The sequence below is a fragment of the Xenopus laevis genome, chromosome 6L (assembly GCF_017654675.1).
Source record: "Xenopus laevis strain J_2021 chromosome 6L, Xenopus_laevis_v10.1, whole genome shotgun sequence".
Taxonomy (NCBI): domain Eukaryota; kingdom Metazoa; phylum Chordata; class Amphibia; order Anura; family Pipidae; genus Xenopus; species Xenopus laevis.
Genome location: NC_054381.1, coordinates 127,813,217 through 127,835,674, shown reverse-complemented (window position 1 = coordinate 127,835,674; position 22,458 = coordinate 127,813,217). Strand labels below are relative to the sequence as shown.

Below are 22,458 nucleotides of genomic sequence, written 5' to 3'. Positions count from 1 at the left end.
TTTGTTTCCCCATGTTGAAGCTATAACAGCTCCATGGTGGGATGTAGCTTTACTTTATGATAATTTTGCATATCTAATCGAAAAATAATATTACAAATAGCGATGCACTGAATCCAGGATTCGGTTGGGGATTCGGCCTTTTTCAGATTCAGCAGAGTCTTTCTGCCGGGCCAAATCGAATCCAAATTTGCATATACAGATTAGGGGCGGGGAAGGAAAATGCATCACTTTTTGTTACAAAACAAGGAAGTAGAATTTTTTTTCCATTTCCAATCCCTAATTATATATAGATGCAAGTGCAAATTAGGATTCAGATTCGGACCGGTATTTGGCCAAATCTTTCACAAACGATTCGGGGATTCGGCCGAATCCAAAATAGTGGATTTGGTGCATCTCTAATTACAAATTTCATTTATCGTTGGTTTTGGCTAGATCTAAACCAAATCCTTTCATTACTCACTGTAAGAAACAGCTTATAATAGCCTTATATTTTGTACACTTTCTGCATATCTAATATTAAATCATACCTTGTTTTCTGTATTGTTTTAAAGGAAAATGGTCTTAGAGGTTGGGAACTGCTATGTTTCCTAATTCTAACTTCTAATGGACCTATTCATTTAGTTACACCTTGATCATTGCCTCTAATATTCAAACCTATTTTCTTTTGCCAGGTTAAAAAAGTTAAAGAAGAGAAAAATGAAGTCATTTTGGTAAGTAGAGAAACTTGTCATACATAAACGTTTTGTTAAAGATGGATGATAATGTAACAATGTCGTAAAATATAATAAAACTTAAAACACTCCAAACCTTCTAGCAGATATAACTCTTCTTGAACTATGATGCATAGCCTAGCATATGTTACTCCCAAGGGGCCACATTTGTTCAGTTTGTTAATTAGATTTTGTTAAATTACAAGTCAGACTTATCTGTGGATCAGTAGCCTTAGACACCAACTCTACACAAATGTATCTAACATTTCAGTTGATTTACAGATTGGCCATTGCCACTTACATACCAACATTGACCTGATTGCTAAGAACCCATTTCATTGCTAATGTCTAATTATCCTTTTCTTTTCCAGCAAGGGGCAGTCCAGTAACCCCTTGCATTTTTATGAGAAAATAGATGCCAACCCTGCATTCATTTATACTCAAAACTATATCTCATAGTATAATGTGTCTTTTATTTATCTTGATCAATAATCTCTTACCCTCCTTTTTTTATTTAAAAAACAGGAACTACCGAAGATATACACAGAAATGCCCTGTTTGGTAAGCAAATAATAGTTTATTAGTTATATTTAAATAATATTAAATTAAATAAAGCAACATTACATATCTAATCTGCCAGGTAAATATTTTAAAGAGGCTAACACAATTAAAACAAAACAAACCCATAATATCATGGGAAGTATATTTTCGTATTTTCCAACAAATAATTGATTTCATTTTTTTTTCCTTTCAACTAGGAACCAGTAGAAACCAATGTTAATAATATCAGTGAGGTAAGTAGGAAAACATAAAACTTTGAAAATACTTTGTCACATTGCCATATGCAATACTTATTAGAATAGCAACAAATGGATTAATTGTATGTTTTTATTCTTAAACAGAAACAACCTGAGGAAATCATTGCCCATGACATTTGCCAGGAGACAAATATTGGCCATAACAGCTGCCAAGAAGAACCTGATGAAAACAATGGTCATGAAATCTGCCAGGAAGAACCTGAAGACAATATTAGCCATCACAGCTATCAGGTAAGTAGTTTTAAATGAATTTAAAAAAAAACACAACAACATGCCTCTTCCCCAACAATACATGGCTTTTTGCTTAATATATTTTAAAGCCTTCTTTATAAAGCCTTCATTCTTTGTAGAGCTCAATTAGTTATCTTACATTTGCTTAACAGAATCAATCATGTGATCTATGTGATCAATAAACTTCTATCTCTTTTCCAGGAGCAACCTGAGGAGCCTGGCACAGAGATCAGCCAGGGTAATGCCTCAGAGGAGGAAGAAAATCTAGAAGATGAAAATCTAGAAGAAGAAAGTCTAGAAGATGAAAATCTAGAAGAAGAAAGTCTAGAAGATGAAAATCTAGAAGTAGAAAGTTTAGAAGAGGAAGAAGAAAGCAGTAATGATAACCCATTTCCATTTCTTGAGGTATGGCTTTTTGCTAAATATATTTTAAAGCCTTTTTTGTAGAGCTCAATTAATTATCTCACATTTACTTAACAGAATCAATCATGTGATCAATAATCTTCTATCTCTTTTCCAGGAGCAACCTGAGGAGCCTGGCACAGAGATCAGCCAGGGTAATGCCTCAGAGGAAGAAGAAATTCTAGAAGAACAAGAGGAAGAAGAAGAAAACAATAGTGATGACATGCTTATATCTAGTGGGGAAGAAGAAAGCATTAGTGATGATCTGTTTCCATCACTTGAGGTATGATTGAGGGAAGCCATCAATGCTTATCACTACAACACCATGCTGCACACATATGATAACACATTACCAACTTTATTTTACAATACTGTGTCACATTGTCATATGTAATAGATATTAGTATAGCAACAAATGGATTAATTGTATGTTTTTATTCTTAAACAGAAACAACTTGAGGAAATCATTGCCCATGACAATTGCCAGGAAAATCCTGAGACAAATATTGGCCATTTCCAGGAGCAACCTGAGGAGCCTGGCACAGAGATCAGCCAGGGTAATGCCTCAGAGGAAGAAGAAAAGCTAGAAGAACAAGCAGAAAAAGAAAACAATAGTGATGACATGGTTATATGTAGTGATGAAGAAGAAAGCATTATTGATTATCTGTTTCCATCACTTGAGGTATGATTTTCTATCAAGGACATTAAGAAATGTTGTGCATTGAACTTATGGATTTATTGGGACATGTTTAGAATAAAGTTAATTTAGTATGGCTTTGTTTAGGCCCACTAATGTCTGGGAACCTAAAAACCAAACTGCAGTTTAAATCACCAGTCCAGCTCATGCTAAAACACTTTAAGAACTATATATTTTTGGAGTATCCACATAAACTGCAGTGCCCAGAGGGAAGCCATCAATGCTTATCACTACAACATCATGCTGCACACATTACATGGGACATTGTAGGGATGAGCAAATTTGTGAAGCCCTAGACTTTTATGCATTTTGGCAAATTTTCACTGACGGAATGGGTCAGTATAGCAACAAATGGATTAATTGTATGTTTTTATTCTTAAACAGAAACAACCTGAGGAAATCATTGCCCATGACAATTGCCAGGAAAATCCTGAGACAAATATTGGCCATTTCCAGGAGCAACCTGAGGAGCCTGGCACAGAGATCAGCCAGGGTAATGCCTCAGAGGAAGAACATAATCTACAAGAACAAGAGGAAGAAGAAAACAATAGTGATGACATGGTTATATATAGTGGGGAAGAAGAAAGCATTTGTGATGATCTGTTTCCATCACTTGAGGTATGATTTACTATCAAGGACACTAAGACATTTTGTGCATTGAATGGATTGATTTATTGGGACATGTTTAGCGTAATGTTTATTTAGTATGGCTTTGTTTAGGCCCACTAATGTCTGGGAACCTAAAAACCAAACTGCAGTTTAAATCACCAGTCCAGGTTATGCTAAACACTTTGGGGTAAATTTATCAAAGAGTGAAGTTCCGCAGCTCTCAATTCATTGCTATGGGATTTTGAAAGGCGTATTTATCAATGGGTGAAGTGAAAGTTCACCCTTTGATAAATACGCCTATAAAAATCCCATAGAAATGAATGGTGAGTGGCGGAACTTCACTATTAACTTCACTCTTTGATAAATTACCCCTTTAAGAACTATATGTTTTTGGAGTATCCACATAAACTGCAGTGCCCAGAGGGAAGCCATCAATGCTTATCACTACAACACCATGCTGCACACATTACATGACGAAACCCACAAACGGATCATTTTTTTCTTTGCAGCTCTGGAATACATTGTCCAAAGTTTAAAGGTGTTATTTACTAAACTCGATTTTTTTTTTCTGCCTGAGTTTTTTTGGGCAAAAATGTTAATGTTTAGAGGAGAAAAAAATGCTCACGATTTCAAACCTGTCACTGTTGTGTATAGGTCAATGGGAGATGTCCTTTTAGAATTTGAAGGTATCGTGGTCTGCATTGGATTTTGTCTGGTAAACCAAAAAAATTGGGGTTTTCAGGCAATAACCTGAAAAAATTAAGCAATTCAGGATTCAAATCCAAATAATTTGGGGTTTTCCCCGTTTTCGCAATTTTTCCCCCGACCTGACTATTTCAAGTTATTTTATTGATAAATAAGATAAAATTGTGGATGGGAGTTTAGTCAAGCTTAGTTTAATACAAATATGAGAAATTAGAGTTTTAGTAAATAACCCCCTAAAAGTCTCACACACATTAGTTCTATTAGGACAAACCATAACCCATATACATAAGAATAATAATCTTTGTAATAGTTATGTCCACCATTAACAACACTGTTTGGGCACAAGGCCTCTTTGCTATACTAAATATAAATCAAAAAACTGCTTAACAAGGAACACAGTGAGGAATCTTATGGGGATGCCTCTCAACCTGAACAAACTAAATGAGCAACAAACTAAAAAGAAAAGCTTGCAATATTTATTCTTTTTGTCTATTTACTGAGTTGATCTAAAATAATGTTTTCCTTTACCAGGTCTGCAATGAACATGGATTTGACAAACTATGCCCGGTATGCAAAAACATTTTTTACATTATTATCCCTGTTTTCAGCCTTCTCCCTCCATTCTCCCCCCACCACCTGGCATTATATTGTCTTATTTTCAAATTTTGCATTTTACTTTTTTTTAGGACCCAACTGGCTGGATAGACCTCGAACAATGTGTTGGATCAGGAGGATTTGGAGTAATCCATAAGGTCAGATATGAGATTTTAAGATTGTAACGGCAGGAATGACCTACCTTTTGTGGCCCTTAACATCTCAATGTAATTCTATATATTGAATGTATTTATCTATCTAGTATATAAATATTCATACATATGTCATGTATCACTAAATTGCCACATATGCCACATTTTAAGCAGGATTCATATTTCCTTTTGGAGTTTGTTTTTTGTTTCTGAGACTGCAAAGACCCATGTCGTTATACTCAGGTACTTTATCAAATTCAAGTCAAAATTCACCACAAATCTGTTTTTTTTCAGGCATGGCATTTTAAGGAAAAGAAAGAAGTGGCCATAAAAGTGATAAAAGACCTTAGGGTAATGTATATTTTTTACTATTTAATTTATTATAATGAGAATATTGCAGAAAGTGTTGTGTTACACATACAAATCAACTGCCAGTAAAAAGAGACTTTATAAACCATGATTAGCAAGTCGCCCCCTTATATAATGGATAGTCATAATGCAAAATGGAATTTGTAATGATTAGAAATGGACTTCTTTAAATGCCCCAAGCTCTGCTCAGCCCGGTGAAATATTCACTGGAGGTTTAATTATTTAATAAATGCAAAACTAACTATATCATCCGCTTGTAATATTTGCAGCTTATAAAAGGCAAATGTGTGACTTATATTCATTAATCTCTTTGTAACAATACTATAAAGTAACCACCCCTAACAGAAGGGGATTTAAATCACACCAAATCATAACAAAAAAATCATAACTCAGTTCAACACATTGCAAGTAAACACATGGAGCGGCATAGAAGAGAAAGAGGGGAAGTTAGATTCTATGATTGAGAGTGGACGCCATTACAGCACATCACAGAGAGACTTGAGAGAACTGATAACCTTTACTAGCTTTACGCATTCAGAAGCTTCTGATGAAGTGACTCCAGTCACGAAATGCGTAAAGCTAGTTCCCCTGCCCGCTTACACTTTTGTATTCTTAACATGGATTAATAAAGTTAACTGGCTCTATCCAAGTTTGGTTTCCTGGAGTTCTGATCCGGTGAGGTCATCCCTACTATCAAGTTTGTTTGGGAAGTTAGTATCTGTGGTGTTGGCACTGTGGTACACTGATGGCAAACTAATGAATTCTATGTTTTACAACAAGGATTAAATAGTTATCAAGACTAATTTAATGATCATTATTTCTGTATCTAGGATAATGAAGAGATCCTTGCTGAACTGTACGTACTTGAACGCGTTTCTGGCCACGACAACTTCCCTGCCTTTTATGGAGCCTTTTATCTACGGCCCAGCATTTCAAATGAAGAGGCGCTATGGGTAAGGATATACTTCTTAAATAAAAGCACACAATGGTCTTGCATTGCACATGCCAAGAAGGAGAAAATCTCAATCAAAGTTAATAAATATAACACTGATTATTTCAGACCCGTTACTGCTACTGATTACAAGGAATGTTACACAGACACACAGACAGACAGATAGATTTTAGGCAACATATATATATATATATACACTATAATATTTATATACACTATAAATAAAAACATTTTATTTCTATTCTAGATTGCTATGACAATGTGTGCTGGTGGCTCCGTAGACGCCTTAATTAGGAGCACGCCCAATAGATCCTTGGATGAGACCTGGATTTCATACATATGCAAGAAAGTTTTACAGGTAAAACAGATATTAATCCCTTCGTTGCTTTTCATAATCTCTGCTCACCGACTTTGCATCCTATTAATTCTAGAATATAAAAATATATACATGTTCATCATGTTTGCTTTATTCATCTTTCTAGGGCCTGGATTACTTACAGGAACTGAACGTGATACATCATGATCTCAAGGGCGCCAATATAATGTTAACTTCTACGGCCCGTGTGAAGATAAGTAAGTGACGTTTATTATCTATAGGAAGAATGGGTGCCACAAAAGCAAAGGGTACATTTATTGCTCATCTCAATGCCTAGCTTTTCTTAGGTATCATAAAACTTTAAAGGGGATCTCTACCCAAAAATTGCACCTTTGCATAATGCAAAAATATCATTGTAAGCATCGTTCCAATATACAGTCATTAAGAATCTTCAGTGTTTTATTTGTCTCTGTCTTTACACTCTCTTTGCACCTGGTTCAAATCAATAGTCAGCACCAGACAAAAGAAAATACTGCTTCAAAAATATATTTCCATTTGTAATAACTGTAGCACCTTTCTGTATTGTCATAGATGTTATTACTGCGTTGTACAAAGTAAATTCATGCTTGTTTCTTTCAATTTCAGTTGATTTTGGCCTTGCCACAATAGGGCCCATCAGTACAAGTAATGCAGGAACCCGCTGTTGGATGGCACCTGAAGTCCATGCATGTTTTACAGGAAGTGTACATTATAACTACAAGGTATAATTAATAAAATAGTTGTGATTTAGTTCAGTTTTTATTAAAGTGATTAAACAAAATGCACTCTTAAGGCAGGAATAACAAATCCATGCCAAATGTAATTTGTAGAGCTTTTTTCTCCCAGTAGAGACTCTTGAAAATGTAAAATCATAAACGTTTATAGTTGAAGTCGGCTACTGGAAATGTTTCATAGTAATACAACGTAGCTTGGCTCTAAAGTATTAGTCATTTAGCATCCCATATTGACCCTGAGACAGGATGAGAAGGGATAGTCAGTAGAAGTATCTTTATCTTCTGTAACAATGATTATAATTTGTTTGCTAAATGGGTGTTGCTTTTTGTTTTTATTTTCTAGGTGGATGTGTGGTCTTTAGGAATCACAGCCATAGAAATGGCAGAATACAATCCTCGTAAGTAATCTTAAATAACATTTTGCGTGCATTTATGTTCATTTATGGAGGAGTGTTTTTAGGAAGGTCAGGGGGTATCACCTATTCTATAACAATGAAACATGTAAATCGGCCATGAATCAGAGAATCTTTTCTGTGCTTTTATTATAATGGTGTCTTCTGTTATTTGCATTAGTTACTTTTCTTTTTAGTGATACACTGGAAAGCAAGATATAACTTCTTGTTTCAGAGACAGGAGCAATCAGATAAAAGATATAGACTGTCTTTCCTGTATCCCCTTAGGCTAATGGCAAATAATGTGTTTTCTCTGCTGCTGAGAAAATAGAGATACAGCAATATACTGCCCTATATGTCCAATATCTGTCTGTCACTGTGCACACGCTACAATAATTCCAACCAGACTGCATTTATTTATTTATTTGTTATGTATGAGGGTAAGGCCACACTGGGAATTTTGGGGAGATTTGGTTGCCTAGCGGCTAATCGCCTCGTCTTTGCGGTGACCAATCTTCCCAAACGCCTTCCCTCACTCTGCGCCGGCTAAAATAAAAAACCTGCTGGCGCTAATCACATGCGCCGATTCGTTTTTCGAAGTCGCCCGAAGTTTCCACCCTTCGGACGACTTCGGAAAATGAACCGCCGCGTGCGGTTAGCGCCGGTGGTTTTTTATTTTAGCCGGCGCAGAATGAGGGAAGGCGTTTGGGGAGATTGGTCGCTGCAAAGAAGAGGCGATTAGTTGCCAGGCGACCAAATCTCCCCAAAATGACCAGTGTGGCCTTACCCTTAAAGAAGGAAATTATTATCTCAAAAAGTTAAAATAAATCATCGATTGGTTCTGATGCTGCAAAATATGTTGGCCCCTTTTAAATTTGTAAGAATAACAATAATAATATTGTGTTCTCTTACACTTACAGCACACATTAAACTCCGTGGTGCTGAGCTTTCCGAAAGGATTATGAATGGTCCAGCTCCAGCTCTAAAAGAGGATATATGGTGAGTCATTTTTTTTACAGAAATAGGACTTAAGGTGGCCATAGACGTTACAATTACAATCTTTCCTGGAAAAGATCTTTTTGATTGATAAGCCAACCCATATCCAAGTCTTCTGCCAATATCGGTTGGCTCGTTTCCCACCATACACGCACCGAATATGGTACCAGAATTTTTTTTGTACAATATTATTGGTGCGTCTATGGCCAACTTAAGCAGTGAGGGTGGGGGAATGGGGAAAGAGACACTGAAGCATAAGGCCGGGGAAGGTGTTAAAGTGGGAAAGAGATAAGTTCAATGAGCTCAAATGTAAGTGTCACTACTGTATCCACTCTATCCATTGCTGTGATGATGGGCTGTGTTCAAGTTATTAGTATTCTTTAAGAGACATCACCCTTTTTATAAATTCAAGAGCTTACACTTTGTTGGCCCAAATTATTCAATGAAAAGAAACATCTCCCATTTTAATTCCCTATCACCCAACAGACTTCAGTGTCCTTTTTGAATAATTCTGGCTCTGTGTTTTATTACATCATCAGTAACACTTCTGCCTTGTTTCTTTCCCCCCAGGAGTAATAAATTCCACAGATTTATTAATAAATGCCTTCAGAAGGATCCAGCCAAAAGACCATTCGCAAAGGAACTCCTACTAAACCGATTCATCACATATAATCGAGATGAAGACGAGGTGCAATATAGCATAGCAGAGCATATACAGAAAGGTAATGCAAATGACTCATATTCTCTACAATCAAAAAGCAATTACTGGGAAAACTTTAATGCCTATGTGGTTATTCAAGGCTTAAGGTATTTAAGGATTCCTATTTTGATCACTATCCAAAAAATTAGGGATTTTAGGGAATTTTCATTTTCAGGTGTAATTAGTTTTTTTAATTACTAATGGTTTTAGCTCCAACCAGTTCTGCTTTAAATTGTGAAAGTTTCTATCAATTACTAACTTAGCTAGCCAGTTAAGGAATCACATTATGACCATTTTTACAGTGCCCTATCATGTGCATAGATATAAAACACAGATCTTCTTGTCTAACATTAAAAACATTTTCTCCTAGGAGCAAAGAAATAAGACATTCAAGTTAAAGATTCTCTTGCAACACCTCATTAAGAAGACTTTGTCAAGACTTAGGAAGGAAATGGAAGAACAATATATAAATCCCAAAATGGATTCTACCCTTGCAAGATCTGAAATGTGGCTCCTTCATTATGTTCCCAAAAGGGAAAGGAGGGAAAGGGTTGGGAACACAATGTAGGAGCCACAGTCCATCTACTTTGGATACTTTACCAAATGTTTATTTTTATATAATCTATTTAAATGTATATTTATTTTTATATATTAATAAAAATAATAAAAAATAAGATGTTTGACGTTTGAATAATTAATATATAGTGTAAGAAAATGGGCTGTTGAAGAGTTGCATTAATTGTAAAGGAGAGGTAAATGTTTTAGAAAATATCAACTGGGAAAAAATCAATTAGGAGAATATTATTGTGGATATAAACAACTGCTAGTACTTGTTTCATAATCTTCGGGGAAATGTTGTACTTTCAACAGCTTATGATGATAGTTATGGATTTTGTACCCCTTCTAAAAATTATATAGTAAATTAACTTTTTATCAATTGGCGCAATAAGTGCAACAATTTTTGTGCAAGCACATATCATGGTTGTGCTTGGAAATAAGCCCTAATATTTTATAATTGATGGGGTAAGAATGATAGCTCTTTGGGTGTAACTCACTGAGCCAAAAAATTCTAACATTAATGCATACACATGTAACACTAGTAGTAAATTAAGTGTCACGATTCTCTAACTATGAGCTTTACCCCAATACTTTGCTCTGGATGAGACCTCAATTCTCAGGAGTTAAGACCTCACAACAGTGTGGAGTCAGGGTGTAGTACAACTGTAAATAGGTGCAGTGCATAATAATTGGGCACCAGTGGTTTTTGCAACTTAACCAGAGAACATATTTATTGAACAGGATAGTCCACAAAGAAGTGTAAATAACCAAGCAGGAACATAGAGCAACAGTTGATAAGCATATACTCGCAACACCAATGGTCAGTATTAGTCCCTGCAGGGAAGAGAACATACACAGTAGCAATGAAGGTACACCTAGCCTTCAGACTTTTCTCTAAGTGGAACCCAGGGGAATCACTACATCCCTAAGTCTGTACACTTAGTTAGTGTTGGACTAGGGGGCAAGGGGCCCCCCACCACGCCTCTGGTCCCCCACCCCAGGTGTAAAGCACCCTCTGGCTCCCCTCCTTGAGCCGCAACCTGCCCCCTCGCGTATACCGTCTTTTTAGTATAGCCATGCTGAGAATCAAGGAAGACAGAAGCCGCTTCTGGCTTCCTCCAAGGATCGAGTCTGGACCAGCAAGGCCCACGAGAGCTGGAGCCCACTGGAGTTTTTTCTTGGTGTCCTGCCGGCCCAGTCCGGCACTGCACTCAGTACTTACACTGGGCAATTGGTACCCGGGATCTTAATCCCACTTAGACTCCTCGTCTGAGCCTCAGGCTGCTCAGCTAAATAGCCAAACTATCTGTCACTCCTAGAGTGACCTCTTAAGGTGAGTAGCCTATCCTTACTAGATCTGACCTTTCTAGGTTCCACTTCTCCTTTCCTGCCTGCTCAGGCAAGGGATTAACAAAATAGACCCTGATAAGGAGGCTGCCATGTTTGTGCTGCAGTGGTCCATTAGCATTAGAAACTCTAACTGACAGATTGAGAAGGGACAGTAAGGTTGTCAGACCTATCAGCAAAAAAACAAGCAACATGACTTTTATTTTAATTAATATTGTGAAGTGTAGTTTTTTATTGTTAGTATAATTTTTAAGAATCAGTCAGACAAATAAATGTTATGAAAGTACCCAATGAATGAATGAAAGAAACACATGTTGATGGCACTGGTATACAGGCAAAAATGTAGATGACAAAAAGGTAGATACAACACTTTTATGTGCAAAGTGGCAGCTCCTCTTAATACAATGACTGAAACCATACAGGATGGCATTATTTATCATGGAAAAATACAAATAAGATTTTATGGGGCATAATTACTTGTATATACCGGGTCTCACTTCCCACACTGGGAGGCAGCCAGCAGCATTTCAGGGGCTGAGATGCCACCACCCCCTGACCTAGCAGAGCCGAATGTCTGTGTTAAAAATCTGAAATTTGGCTCTTAAATTTACCAGAGGTGGCTTTTTGCAGCCCCTGGTATTTGGCCATTCCATGCAGCCTGAGGCAAGCTTCTCACCTTGCCTCATTGCAGGAGCGGCCCTGGAGGCAGCAAGCAAAAAACAAGTAACAAAAAACATAAACTTAATTTATGTTTTCTCATAACAGACTTAGTTGCTACACTTGAAGCTCTAAAGACCAAACTGCAGTACTGCGCAAAACATGTAAACTAGTCCCTGATCAAGAGATACCAATAGTCTCTCTGTACAAGAGGTCGCATGTGCAATGAGCCCTTACAAACATAGAGAAGTTGTTTCGGATGAAAAGAGGATAGCCCGTGTTGGCTCAATGAGTAGCACTGTTGCCTTGCAGCAATGGGGTCCTAAATTCCAACCAGGGCAATATGTGCAAGATGTCTATATGTTCTCCCAGTCCTCATGTCTCCATGGGTTTCCTCCCCATACAGGTTAATTGACTCCTGATAAACTTGTCCCTATTGTGTGTGAATGTGATAGGGGCCTTAGATTGTTGGGGCAGGGACTGACGTGAAGGGTGTACATTTGTCACCCATGTTTACACCTGACACATTTCTTTGAATGCTACTGACAATAAAGTAAGTTGCTGATGGACAAACATATGCTGCATTTCAATTTCCAAAGTAGCCCAAACTTTCCTTGCAAGTTTATTTGACTGAAACAGACACGGTACAGTCATCGGACACACTTATGTTCCTACAGTTGTGAAAAACACCAAGGGCTCTAACTTACTAATATGTCTTATAAGATCCTACCATTAGCTAGTCCTCATTCAGCGGGTTCTGATTTCCATGGCTTTCACTTAGGTCTGGTTTTACCCCAGGGTTCTATGTTCACTGTAGCCTGCCCTATACCAGGCTTGAACATATCTACCCCCTACAGTAATGAGAGCAACGAGACCCTGCCCTGTATTTAATGAGGCAGATGGACAAGGCAGGTATTAGGTGTAAGATTTCAATGAGCCGGAGCACATTGGGCCTCACTCTTTACAATACAATGTACACAGCCTAAGTACATTTTGATGAGAGCACTATTGTAATGCTGTGGACAGTGAGAGTAACTAAAAACCCATGTTTTTACCATCCCTCAATTGAGGTCAATTATCTGTAACAGTGAAACATTTGCTTTTAGGTTATCCAAAAATCAGAAAAAGATTGCTGAAGTGGATTCTTGATCCAATTTACATTATCCACATTTCCAAAGCCCTGGTTGAAGCTTTTTTTGTCCTATACAATATTTAAGCCAATGAGAACAGATGTGTCTGGAAAGGACATTTGCTCTCCACCCAAGCAATTGCATTTAGACATTTACACATTGTTTAGCTGTAAAGTCAACTCCGGCAAGAGACAGGTCACCGTGTACAGTTTTTCCTGTAGAATAAATTTTAGGTGGCAGTAAATTTTAAAAGGACCAACAAAATGGTTCTTAAGTGAAACAAGTGCACTAAAAAGAGTAATTTACAACAGTTGATCCAGGATCCTATGAACTGTAATCAGTAAAAGTCGGAGAGGCATAGCACAGTAACCCCTGAGCTACAGAAAACATAAATGAAGATATTTAAATGGAAATATTATGGTCCAAAAAGCAGGATTCTTAATTTGTCGTAAACTTTAAGGCAAAACATCAAGTAAATTTCTGTGCCATATTGGTGGCTGACAATGTAGACTCCCAAGCCTCCAATATAATGATTGGATACCAACTTCTACTCCAAGTTCATCTTCTCCATCTTGATCCTCAATCATATCATTTGCAAGTTGCAAGACTTAGGGGGAGACAAGGGTTCAATGAGTAGGTTATTTTGACTCTCTGAGCTACAAAATGAACTTCTAGAAATACATGCTACAGAATTTGGAACAAATTGGTGGAATGGTTTTCGGGAAGAAATTCATTTAAGTGAGAAACCGTAGGATTTATAGACTTTGTACAATCCGGTCTGGATGGAGGTCTTATTACAAGTGCCTTTAGAGTAGAGACTATGAATTTTTGCCAAAACAGACAAAAGTCTGTTGACCGCCGAACGTATTAAAAAATCTGGCATGACAATGGAAAAGCTAAAGCCTCCATGGGACTTGATAACAATATTTAGGTTATTACCAGAACTTCGACTATACCATTACAAGATGTTCACACTAAGTTACCAAGGGACATAACTTTCTACATCGTTATTGTGTCAGCTAGACTAATCAGATGTAAGGGCACAAGTAATAGTCAGTGCTATGTCTTCTTCTTGGGTAGTAAGGGGAGGAGGGTTCCTTTGAGGTGGTAGTAGAGCTGCAACATGGTCCTGAACAGACACATTCATCTTTCTCTCTCTATAAACAATGTTAATAATACTCTGTCCAATACTCTGTCCCTTAGTATATTCCCAAACTAAGAAAAGACATAACCACACTGACTCAACACGATCTTGTGGTTTAAGGCCGGCAGCACTTAGCATTTATCTGGGTGCAGGAAACTGTTGGCATCCCAGGCCGCACAAAATAGAGGAAGGAAAAAGGGTGACGTTCTGCACGCCAGATTATTGGTAAAAAGCTGAAATCTTTATTAATCCATATTAAGAACACGCTGCTTGGTTAGATTGACACTTTTCGCCCTTAATCATAAGCACAAAAAAGCAACGGTAAGAACATCAGTTTAAATCGTTACACCTCACAGTGACCTCCAATGGCAGAATTAGGTATTACATTACAAAATGTATCTACCTGCTCTAAAAGGAAATGTGATTGGATACAAAATCACTGTACAACCATATTATCAATAAAACAATGAAACATGATTAGTTACACACACATTAAAAATTCTCGGGAATCAAATGCAAAAAAAGTAATTCACATGAAAAGAGAATTTGTTATCATACTTACCGATAAATCTCTTTCTCGTATAGGCAGCACAGGGCACTCGTGGGTTAATACACCATTCCCTTTAGGAGGCAGGATGGAACTAAACTTTTGATCCCTCTGGGGGATCCTCCTCTTCCTTGTATTAACCCCGCCTACTTCAGTTTCGACTAGCACAGCTTATAAGTAGTATAGAACAGAGAAAAATTAGGGAGGGAAACTCCCTGTGCTGCCTATACGGGACTCCGAGAAAGAGATTTATCGGTAAGTATGATAACAAATTCTCTTTTCTCGGTCGTCCCTAGGCAGCACAGGGCACTCGTGGGTGAGTCCCAAAGCTAAGTGAAAAGGGGGGGAAAGATAAGTAAGAAAGAGGAGACTGAAAAAATTAAGGTGGAAGGCACTAACATGTGCGAAAGACCTTTACTTGTTAACTACAGTTTGTAGAACTTTTCTGCCAAAACTTGCATCCGCAGAAGCATAAACGTTGAACTTATAGAACTTCCTAAATGTGTGTAAAGACGACCAGGTAGCCGCTTTACAAATCTGATCCATGGAAGCTTGATTATAAAGAGCCCATGAAGCACTCATGCCCCTTGTTGAATGGGCTCCAACTTTTAAAGGCGTGGGTAGACCTTTGAGCTTGTAAATGTACAGAATTAAGTCTTTAATCCATCTAGCAATGGACATCTTGGAAGCCGTATTCCCTCTACCTTGTGGACCATAGAGAACAAAAAGAGCGTCTGTCTTCCTGACGCTTTCCGTCCTATGCAAATAGAATTTGAGCGCCCGAACCACATCTAGCGTGTGTAAGCGTCTTTCAAGCTCAGATGTTGGTTTTGGACAGAAGTAGGGAAGGACAATTTCCTGGTTGAGGTGGAATTCGGAAGACACCTTGGGTCGGAAAGATGGGATAGTTCGCAGTACTACTTTGTCCTCGTGGAAAATGCAGAAAGGTGGTTTACAGCTAAGAGCACCAATCTCCGAAACTCGTCTCGCCGACGAGATAGCCACCAAAATGGCAACCTTCCAAGTAAGAAACTTCATATCTACAGAAGCAAGTGGTTCGAAAGGGCGACCCTGCAGTACTTGGAGTATGAAATTCAAGTTCCATGGTGGTAAAGGATCTTTATATGGAGGCCTGATATGAGTGGCGGCTTGGATAAAAGTCCTGACATCAGGAAACGATGCTAGCTGAAGTTGAAAGAGCACCGATAATGCTGAGATCTGGACCTTAAGCGAATTGACTCCCAATCCTCTATCCATGCCATCCTGAAGGAATTCCAGGATTAGAGGAACCGTGCACGTCTGATAATCAGAGCGTTTCTGTCTACACCAGTCAATGTAGCATGACCATATGCGGTGATAGGTAGAGCTTGTTGTTGGTTTGCGTGCCCTCAACAGGGTGGTGGTGACCTTGTCTGAGAACCCCTTACCCTTCCATATGGAGCTTTCAATAGCCATGCCGTCAGGGATAATCTGTCCAACGATGGGTGCCAACAGGGGCCCTGTTGCAGCAAGTCTGGCCGTTGAGGAAGTGGCCACGGTGGAGCAATCTAAAGTCTCTTTAGATCTGAAAACCAAGCCCTCCTGGGCCAAAACGGTGCGATCACTATTGCTGTTGTTCGAAACAGACACAGACGACGGAGAACAGGGTGGATCATTGGTATGGGTGGAAAAATGTAGACCAGTTGAAAGTCCCAATCTGACGTCATTGCATCCACTGACCAAGCATTTGGGTCGTGATACCTGGAACAATAATCCGGAACTTGGTGATTGAATTTGCTGGCCATCAGGTCCACCTGTGGGATCCCCCACTTGACCGTAAGTTGCTGAAACACTTCCGTGTGCAGTGCCCATTCTCCCGGATCGAGAGTGGTCCGGCTTAAGAAGTCTGCTTCCCAATTCAACTGGCCTGGAATGTACACGGCCGCTAGTCTGCACGAATTGTCTTCCGCCCATTGTAGGATGCGGGACACTTCCTTCCATGCTGCACTGCTGTGAGTGCCTCCCTGGTGGTTTATATACGCCACCGTTGTAGCGTTGTCTGACCTGACTTTTACTGGGTATCCCCTCAGAAGATCCGACCAGTGTCTTAACGCCAGGTAAACCGCCCGTAGTTCCAGTACGTTTATGTGGAGTAAGGTTTCCTTCTGTGACCACCGACCTTGTACAGACCTGTGGTCGAATACGCCGCCCCAGCCTGTGAGACTGGCGTCTGTGGTGATGATTGCCCAGTTGGCAATGGAACATAGTTTTCCTTTCTTGATGTTTTCTATTTGAATCCACCACTGAAGAGAAATTTTGGTTGCCTCTGATAGAAAAATTGAATAGTCCAAATTGTTGTAATCTCCTCTCCATTTTTGGAGAAAATCCAGCTGGAGGTTTCTCATGTGGGCTTGAGCAAAAGGTACGACCTCTATGGCTGAGGTCATAAGTCCTAGTAGCCGCATGCAGTCCCTGGCCGAGATTGACCGTTGGGATATTGCCTGATTTGCCGCAGCTTGAAGTTTGAGTTGCTTTTGAGTCGTCACAAAAACCTTGCGCTGCCGAGAGTCGAACTGGACTCCCAAAAAGATGATGGACTGAGTTGGAATTAAAGTACTTTTTGAAAAGTGGATCTTCCAGCCGTGAGATTCTAAAACTTCTTTGCAGAGGTTTGTGTGGGCTAAGGCCGTTGTGTATGTAGGTGCCCGAATTAGCAGGTCGTCTAGGTATGGCAGCACCACAATATCTAGTTGTCTTAAGTGTGCCACCAGAGCTGCCATAAGTTTCGTGAATACTCTGGGTGCCGTTGCGAGGCCGAAAGGAAGAGCTTGAAACTGGTAGTGGATACCCTGAACTGCAAAGCGTAGAAACTGTTGAGAGTCCACGTGAATTGGGACGTGTAGATAAGCGTCCTTTAGATCTATGGTCGTGAAAAAATCTCCTTGTTCCACATTTGCGATCACGGATCTCAGAGATTCCATTTTGAATGAAGGTACATAGAGAAACTTGTTGAGAAATTTTAGATCTAGTACAGGACGTTGTGAACCATCTTTTTTGGGTATCAGAAACAGATTTGAATAAAACCCTAGCCCCCGTTGATCTGTGGGAACGGTTATTATCGACTTGGCTTTGAGCATAGTTTGGATTGCCAGTATTAAAGCTCTCTTTTTGTTTGGTAGGGATGGCAGAGTTGAACGAATGAATCGTTGGGGGGGTGACCTGTGAAATTGTAGCCCGTAGCCCCTTGAAACTATGTTGAGAACCCAGGTGTCTGAAGTTGTGGTTAGCCAGGTTTCCCTGAACTTTAAGAGGCGCCCCCCTATCGCCTCCGTAAGATCGGGGGAGGCTGCCCCTTCATGCGTCTCGTGTCTTGTCTGTTGCACCCGTGGTATTGCGCCTCTGAAAGTTCCAGGAGGGTTTCTTGGAGGGACGAAAATTACCCTTGGGTTGGTTAGAGTAGGTTTGTTGTCTGGAATGCTGCGGGGAAGGTCTCCCAAAATTCGTTGACCGAAATGGCCTTCTTGACTGTGTGTTTGGAGGTTTAGATTTTTTGTCTTGTGGTAAAAAGTTGCTTTTTCCTCCCGTGATCTTATTAATCAAAGTATCTAGTTCCGGCCCGAAGAGTGAAGCCCCTGAAAATGGCAGAGTAACTAAATTTTTCTTGGAGGCTGGATCCGCACTCCAAGATTTGAGCCAAAGTGCTCTTCTAGCACCTACTGAAAATGCAGAGGCCCTGGCTTGTAATTGAAGGGTGTCCATAGAGGCATCGCATAAAAAGTGTGCCGCATTAAGCACCTTTGAGAGATGACTATGCATGTCAAATGAATCCTCAGAACAGCCTGATAACGCTTCTTCTAGCCACAGGGTCATAGTTCGCGCAACACATGCTGCTGCGATTGACGGTTTAAATGCCGCTGTAGATGAGGCAAAACAGCTTTTTAAAAGATTTTCCGCCTTCCTGTCCATGGGATCTCTGAACGCTGTTCCGTCTTCTAAAGGTATAGTGGTACGTTTAGCCAATCTAGCTATCGGGGCGTCAACCTTGGGTATTGTTTCCCATTTATCTCTATGAGCTTGGCTGAAAGGATACAGTATATCCATTCTCTTATCTTTGACTGCCCTGCGGTCTGGAGCTTTCCATTCCTTATTAATGACCTCCTGCACTGTCTCATGTACAGGGAAAAATCTTTGTTTCCTTATAGTGGGGCTAAACAGTTTATCCAGCTTGTTGGATTCTTTGTGTTCCTCTTGAATGCCTAGAGTATGGAACATGTCTGCTAACAGTGAGTGAATAGCTTCCGATTGTGATTTGTGGGAGCTTTCTAGTTGTGGATTAGTGTGCTCCTCATCTTCCCAGTCTGAATCGTCCTCAGGAATTACCCCTTCTTCCTCTGAGGAATGCAAATCCACCTCTGCTTGAGGTGGGTTTTGAGCCACTACTTGTGGAGTTTGAGATATCTGGTTAGCTGCTATCTTTTCAATAGCAGATGACATAGTCAACAATGATGCCTGAAATGGCTGAAACCAATCTGGAATTTGTGAAACAGAAGGTGCTGCTGAATCAGCTCTCACTTCTGTGGGCTTGCGTTTTTTCTGGTATTGTTGTACTTCTTTATCCTTATGTCTCTTTTTCACAGATACTGAGGCTGTATCTGAGCCTGACTGAGTGTCTATCTTATCTTGTGTAGATAAGTTTGCTTTATTAAGGTCAGACGCCATGTTAGGCTATGCAGTGCCAATGAAAGAGAGAGAGAAAGGGGTAGCAAAGATAAAAGGAGAAAATATAAGCTGTACCAGTAGTAACCGTATAATAGCTGTTACTTGAATCGGTTCCCCTTAATCTCCGACGCGTCACCCCTGCAGTGCTGTAGCGGATAATGGCCGCGTGGCTAGGTATATCACTCCCTGCTACGATATGCGCATCCAAAATGGCGGCCGGAAGTGCGCGACGTGTGGCGCGAGATTTGACTTCAGTGTAATGCCGGCTGAAGCGGCTTCTCTATGAGGGACGGCGTTCCGGCAGCGTTAAGGCATGCCTTTCGCCTAATCCGCACTTGGCAGCGCTGAAGCTTGCCTTGACAATGTGAGTTGTAACGCAACTAGGGCAGCGCTGAAGCTTGCCTTTATGTCAAAAATTGACAAATCAACCAGGGCAGCGCTGAAGCTTACCCCTTTTTTTATCCTGATGGATAACTCCTGTGATAATTTCCAAAACAATTAAATAAAAATAACAAAATGAATGGGAGCACTGCTCCCACACATCCTACCTCCTTGCAGGATGGACAAAAACTGAAGTAGGCGGGGTTAATACAAGGAAGAGGAGGATCCCCCAGAGGGATCAAAAGTTTAGTTCCATCCTGCCTCCTAAAGGGAATGGTGTATTAACCCACGAGTGCCCTGTGCTGCCTAGGGACGACCGAGAAATGTATTTATACATGTTTTGGTGGGAACGGATCCAGGTCATTAGAGATGAAAATCCCAGTAGCGACTGTATCATTTGGTACGGTCGCTACATTGATGACCTCATATTTATATGTCGTGGATCACAGGCTAAACTGGATATGTTTTTGGAATACACTAATAATTGTGCTTATGATTAAGGGCAGCTGTGCCCGAAACACGTCAAGCTAACCATGCAGCGTGTTCTTAATATGGATTAATAAAGATTTCAGATTTTAACGAATAATCTGGCGTGTGCGGAACTTCACCCCTTTTCCAATCCCAAGCTAATTTTGGTAATTTCTATGGTGCATGCTGTTTATGCATAGCAGGAATGAGGGAAAGGAAGGCAGCCTGTTCTATCTGAAACTGTGAAGATTGAAAGTGGAGATCAGCCCATTGTGTCTGCCCTTTCTCCAGAATCCCGGAAAGAGAAATTATACTACATACAAAAAGTATGATCGAATTTTTCCTAGTTAAAGGGATACTGTCATGGGAAAGAATGGTTTTTCCCCTAAAATGGATCAGTTAATAGTGCTGCTCCAGCAGAATTCTGCACTGAAATCCGTTTCTCAAAAGAGCAAACAAATGTTTTTATATTTAATTTTGAAATCTGACATGGGGTTTAGACATATTGCCAGTTTCCCAGCTGCCCCCAGTCATGCGACTTGTGCTCTGATAAACTTCAGTCACTCTTTACAGCAAGCCCCCCCCTCAGCCTAACAGATAATGTAATAATGTTGCCGCTTAACTTCTGGTCCCCTGCTCTCGGGTGGTGGTTGCACTGTATATATTTATATACATACATGAGAAACTGGGGCATTGTTGAGTTTGCAATGATGAAAGAATTCAAAAACGTTATTGACCTACAACCTGATTATAATATGCCAGATGAGTACCGATATTGTACAGAAAGTTGTACAGAATTTTTACATAGAAAACTTTACAGGTCGGTACCATAAACATTTGTCCAGTAATTCTACATCCACTGCAATAAGGAATGCTTGTCAGCTGCAACCGTTACCTCCTTCCCGCCGGAGCACCATTCAGAGTAGCGGGATTTCCCAATCACTTTCCTTAGGCAAAACGAGGCCGATCCGTGACTTTAATGTAACACTAATATCTGTACAGAGTGAAATCTACATCTAACAAAAGAACGTAACTTTAACCCTTTCCCTGCCAGCCATTTTGTCCTAGATGCCTTTCCTGGGGTGGTCTTTTAGTTTACCCCGGAAAACAATATATTGTTTTTTTCAGGACAACCTGAACTTTCACAATATGCAAGAATTTTGGTGTAATTCTACTTCTGTAAAAAAAATATAGGCTTCTAAGTGTCTAATAAAATGAAAAAAAATCATGTTTCACGAAGAACAATCACATATATCAGAAACATCATTTATTTTATGTACGAGAACACGGCCGATTTAGAAAGGTCTAGGTCTCCTGAACGCGGCAATACCAAATATATATAGTTTTATGGAGATTTCTCACTTGTATAGCTCCAAATCTACAAGCAGTACACAACCAAATTTCCAAAGCAACGCTCCCCAAATGGCATACTTTTGTTTCAAGGCCAAACATAACAGTAGGTTTAGCCTAGAAAACTACCCATTACTAGAAAGAAAAGATTCTGGTGAACCAAAAATGGGTAAAAATATCTTTGTACTCTAAACTACCAAGTTGCAATTGTTTCCTAAAGTTATAACGTTTTATAGAAATTGGTGACTTTTTTGAAAAATGATCTCAAAGCTTCCACTCTACAGCAACATATCTCCCACACATCATTAGGTATCAATGTAAAACACCCCAAATATGAAATCCTGGGATCCACTGAACAGTTTGATGCCCAATATGTATAGGTGTACCCAAGCACGTGGCATAGGGGGCCCCAAAAGGAAGACCCCCTTGTTTGTTCTGTCATTTCAGATACTGCAAAATCAACACATTTACATAATTTTGGGGGGCGGCAAAGGTAGAAAAAAGTACGTTCACCCTAGAAAACCATATATTTTCGGAAAGTACACATTCCCCTGAATCCAAATTGAGTATGCATGTCTTACTACAGCAAAGTACCAAGCGGCAAACCATACCTAAATTTGGTGACATTTCCAAAAATCACTTAAAAATGTCTACCCTGCACCAGCCTTACATGACGAAATGGGAGGAAGACTTGAATCTCACAATCTCTGAGAAGACATGGACAGCAATCTGGGACACAGCTAAAAAAACTTCGATATCTGC

The 22,458-nt window shown here is 39.6% G+C and overlaps 1 protein-coding gene across 2 annotated transcripts; it reads left to right on the top strand.

Moving 5' to 3' along the window:
* Nucleotides 1–4,386: 4,386 nt before the first annotated feature.
* LOC121394734 (traf2 and NCK-interacting protein kinase-like) lies at nucleotides 4,387–10,072 on the top strand. Of its 2 annotated transcripts, XM_041566479.1 has the most exons (11): nucleotides 4,387–4,739; nucleotides 4,859–4,924; nucleotides 5,213–5,269; nucleotides 6,118–6,240; nucleotides 6,487–6,597; nucleotides 6,722–6,812; nucleotides 7,201–7,316; nucleotides 7,672–7,726; nucleotides 8,641–8,719; nucleotides 9,287–9,438; nucleotides 9,787–10,072. In XM_041566479.1, the coding sequence occupies exons 5-11, from the start codon at nucleotides 6,493–6,495 to the stop codon at nucleotides 9,798–9,800; spliced, it is 612 nt and encodes a 203-aa protein (XP_041422413.1). In that variant the 5' UTR covers nucleotides 4,387–4,739; nucleotides 4,859–4,924; nucleotides 5,213–5,269; nucleotides 6,118–6,240; nucleotides 6,487–6,492; the 3' UTR covers nucleotides 9,801–10,072. The 2 variants fall into 2 exon arrangements, with proteins under 2 accessions (XP_041422413.1, XP_041422414.1); XM_041566480.1 differs by lacking the exons at nucleotides 4,387–4,739; nucleotides 4,859–4,924; nucleotides 5,213–5,269 and having other exon boundaries at nucleotides 5,968–6,240.
* Nucleotides 10,073–22,458: the final 12,386 nt, after the last annotated feature.

Excerpts from the sequence above, each read along its gene's own strand:
- LOC121394734 (XM_041566479.1), top strand. The coding sequence starts at position 6,493 with ATGACAATGTGTGCTGGTGGCTCCGTAGACGCCTTAATTAGGAGCACG. Across the intron at positions 6,813-7,200 it reads TACGGCCCGTGTGAAGATAA|TTGATTTTGGCCTTGCCACA; the intron begins GTAAGTGACGTT and ends TTTCAATTTCAG. Across the intron at positions 7,317-7,671 it reads GTGTACATTATAACTACAAG|GTGGATGTGTGGTCTTTAGG; the intron begins GTATAATTAATA and ends TTTATTTTCTAG.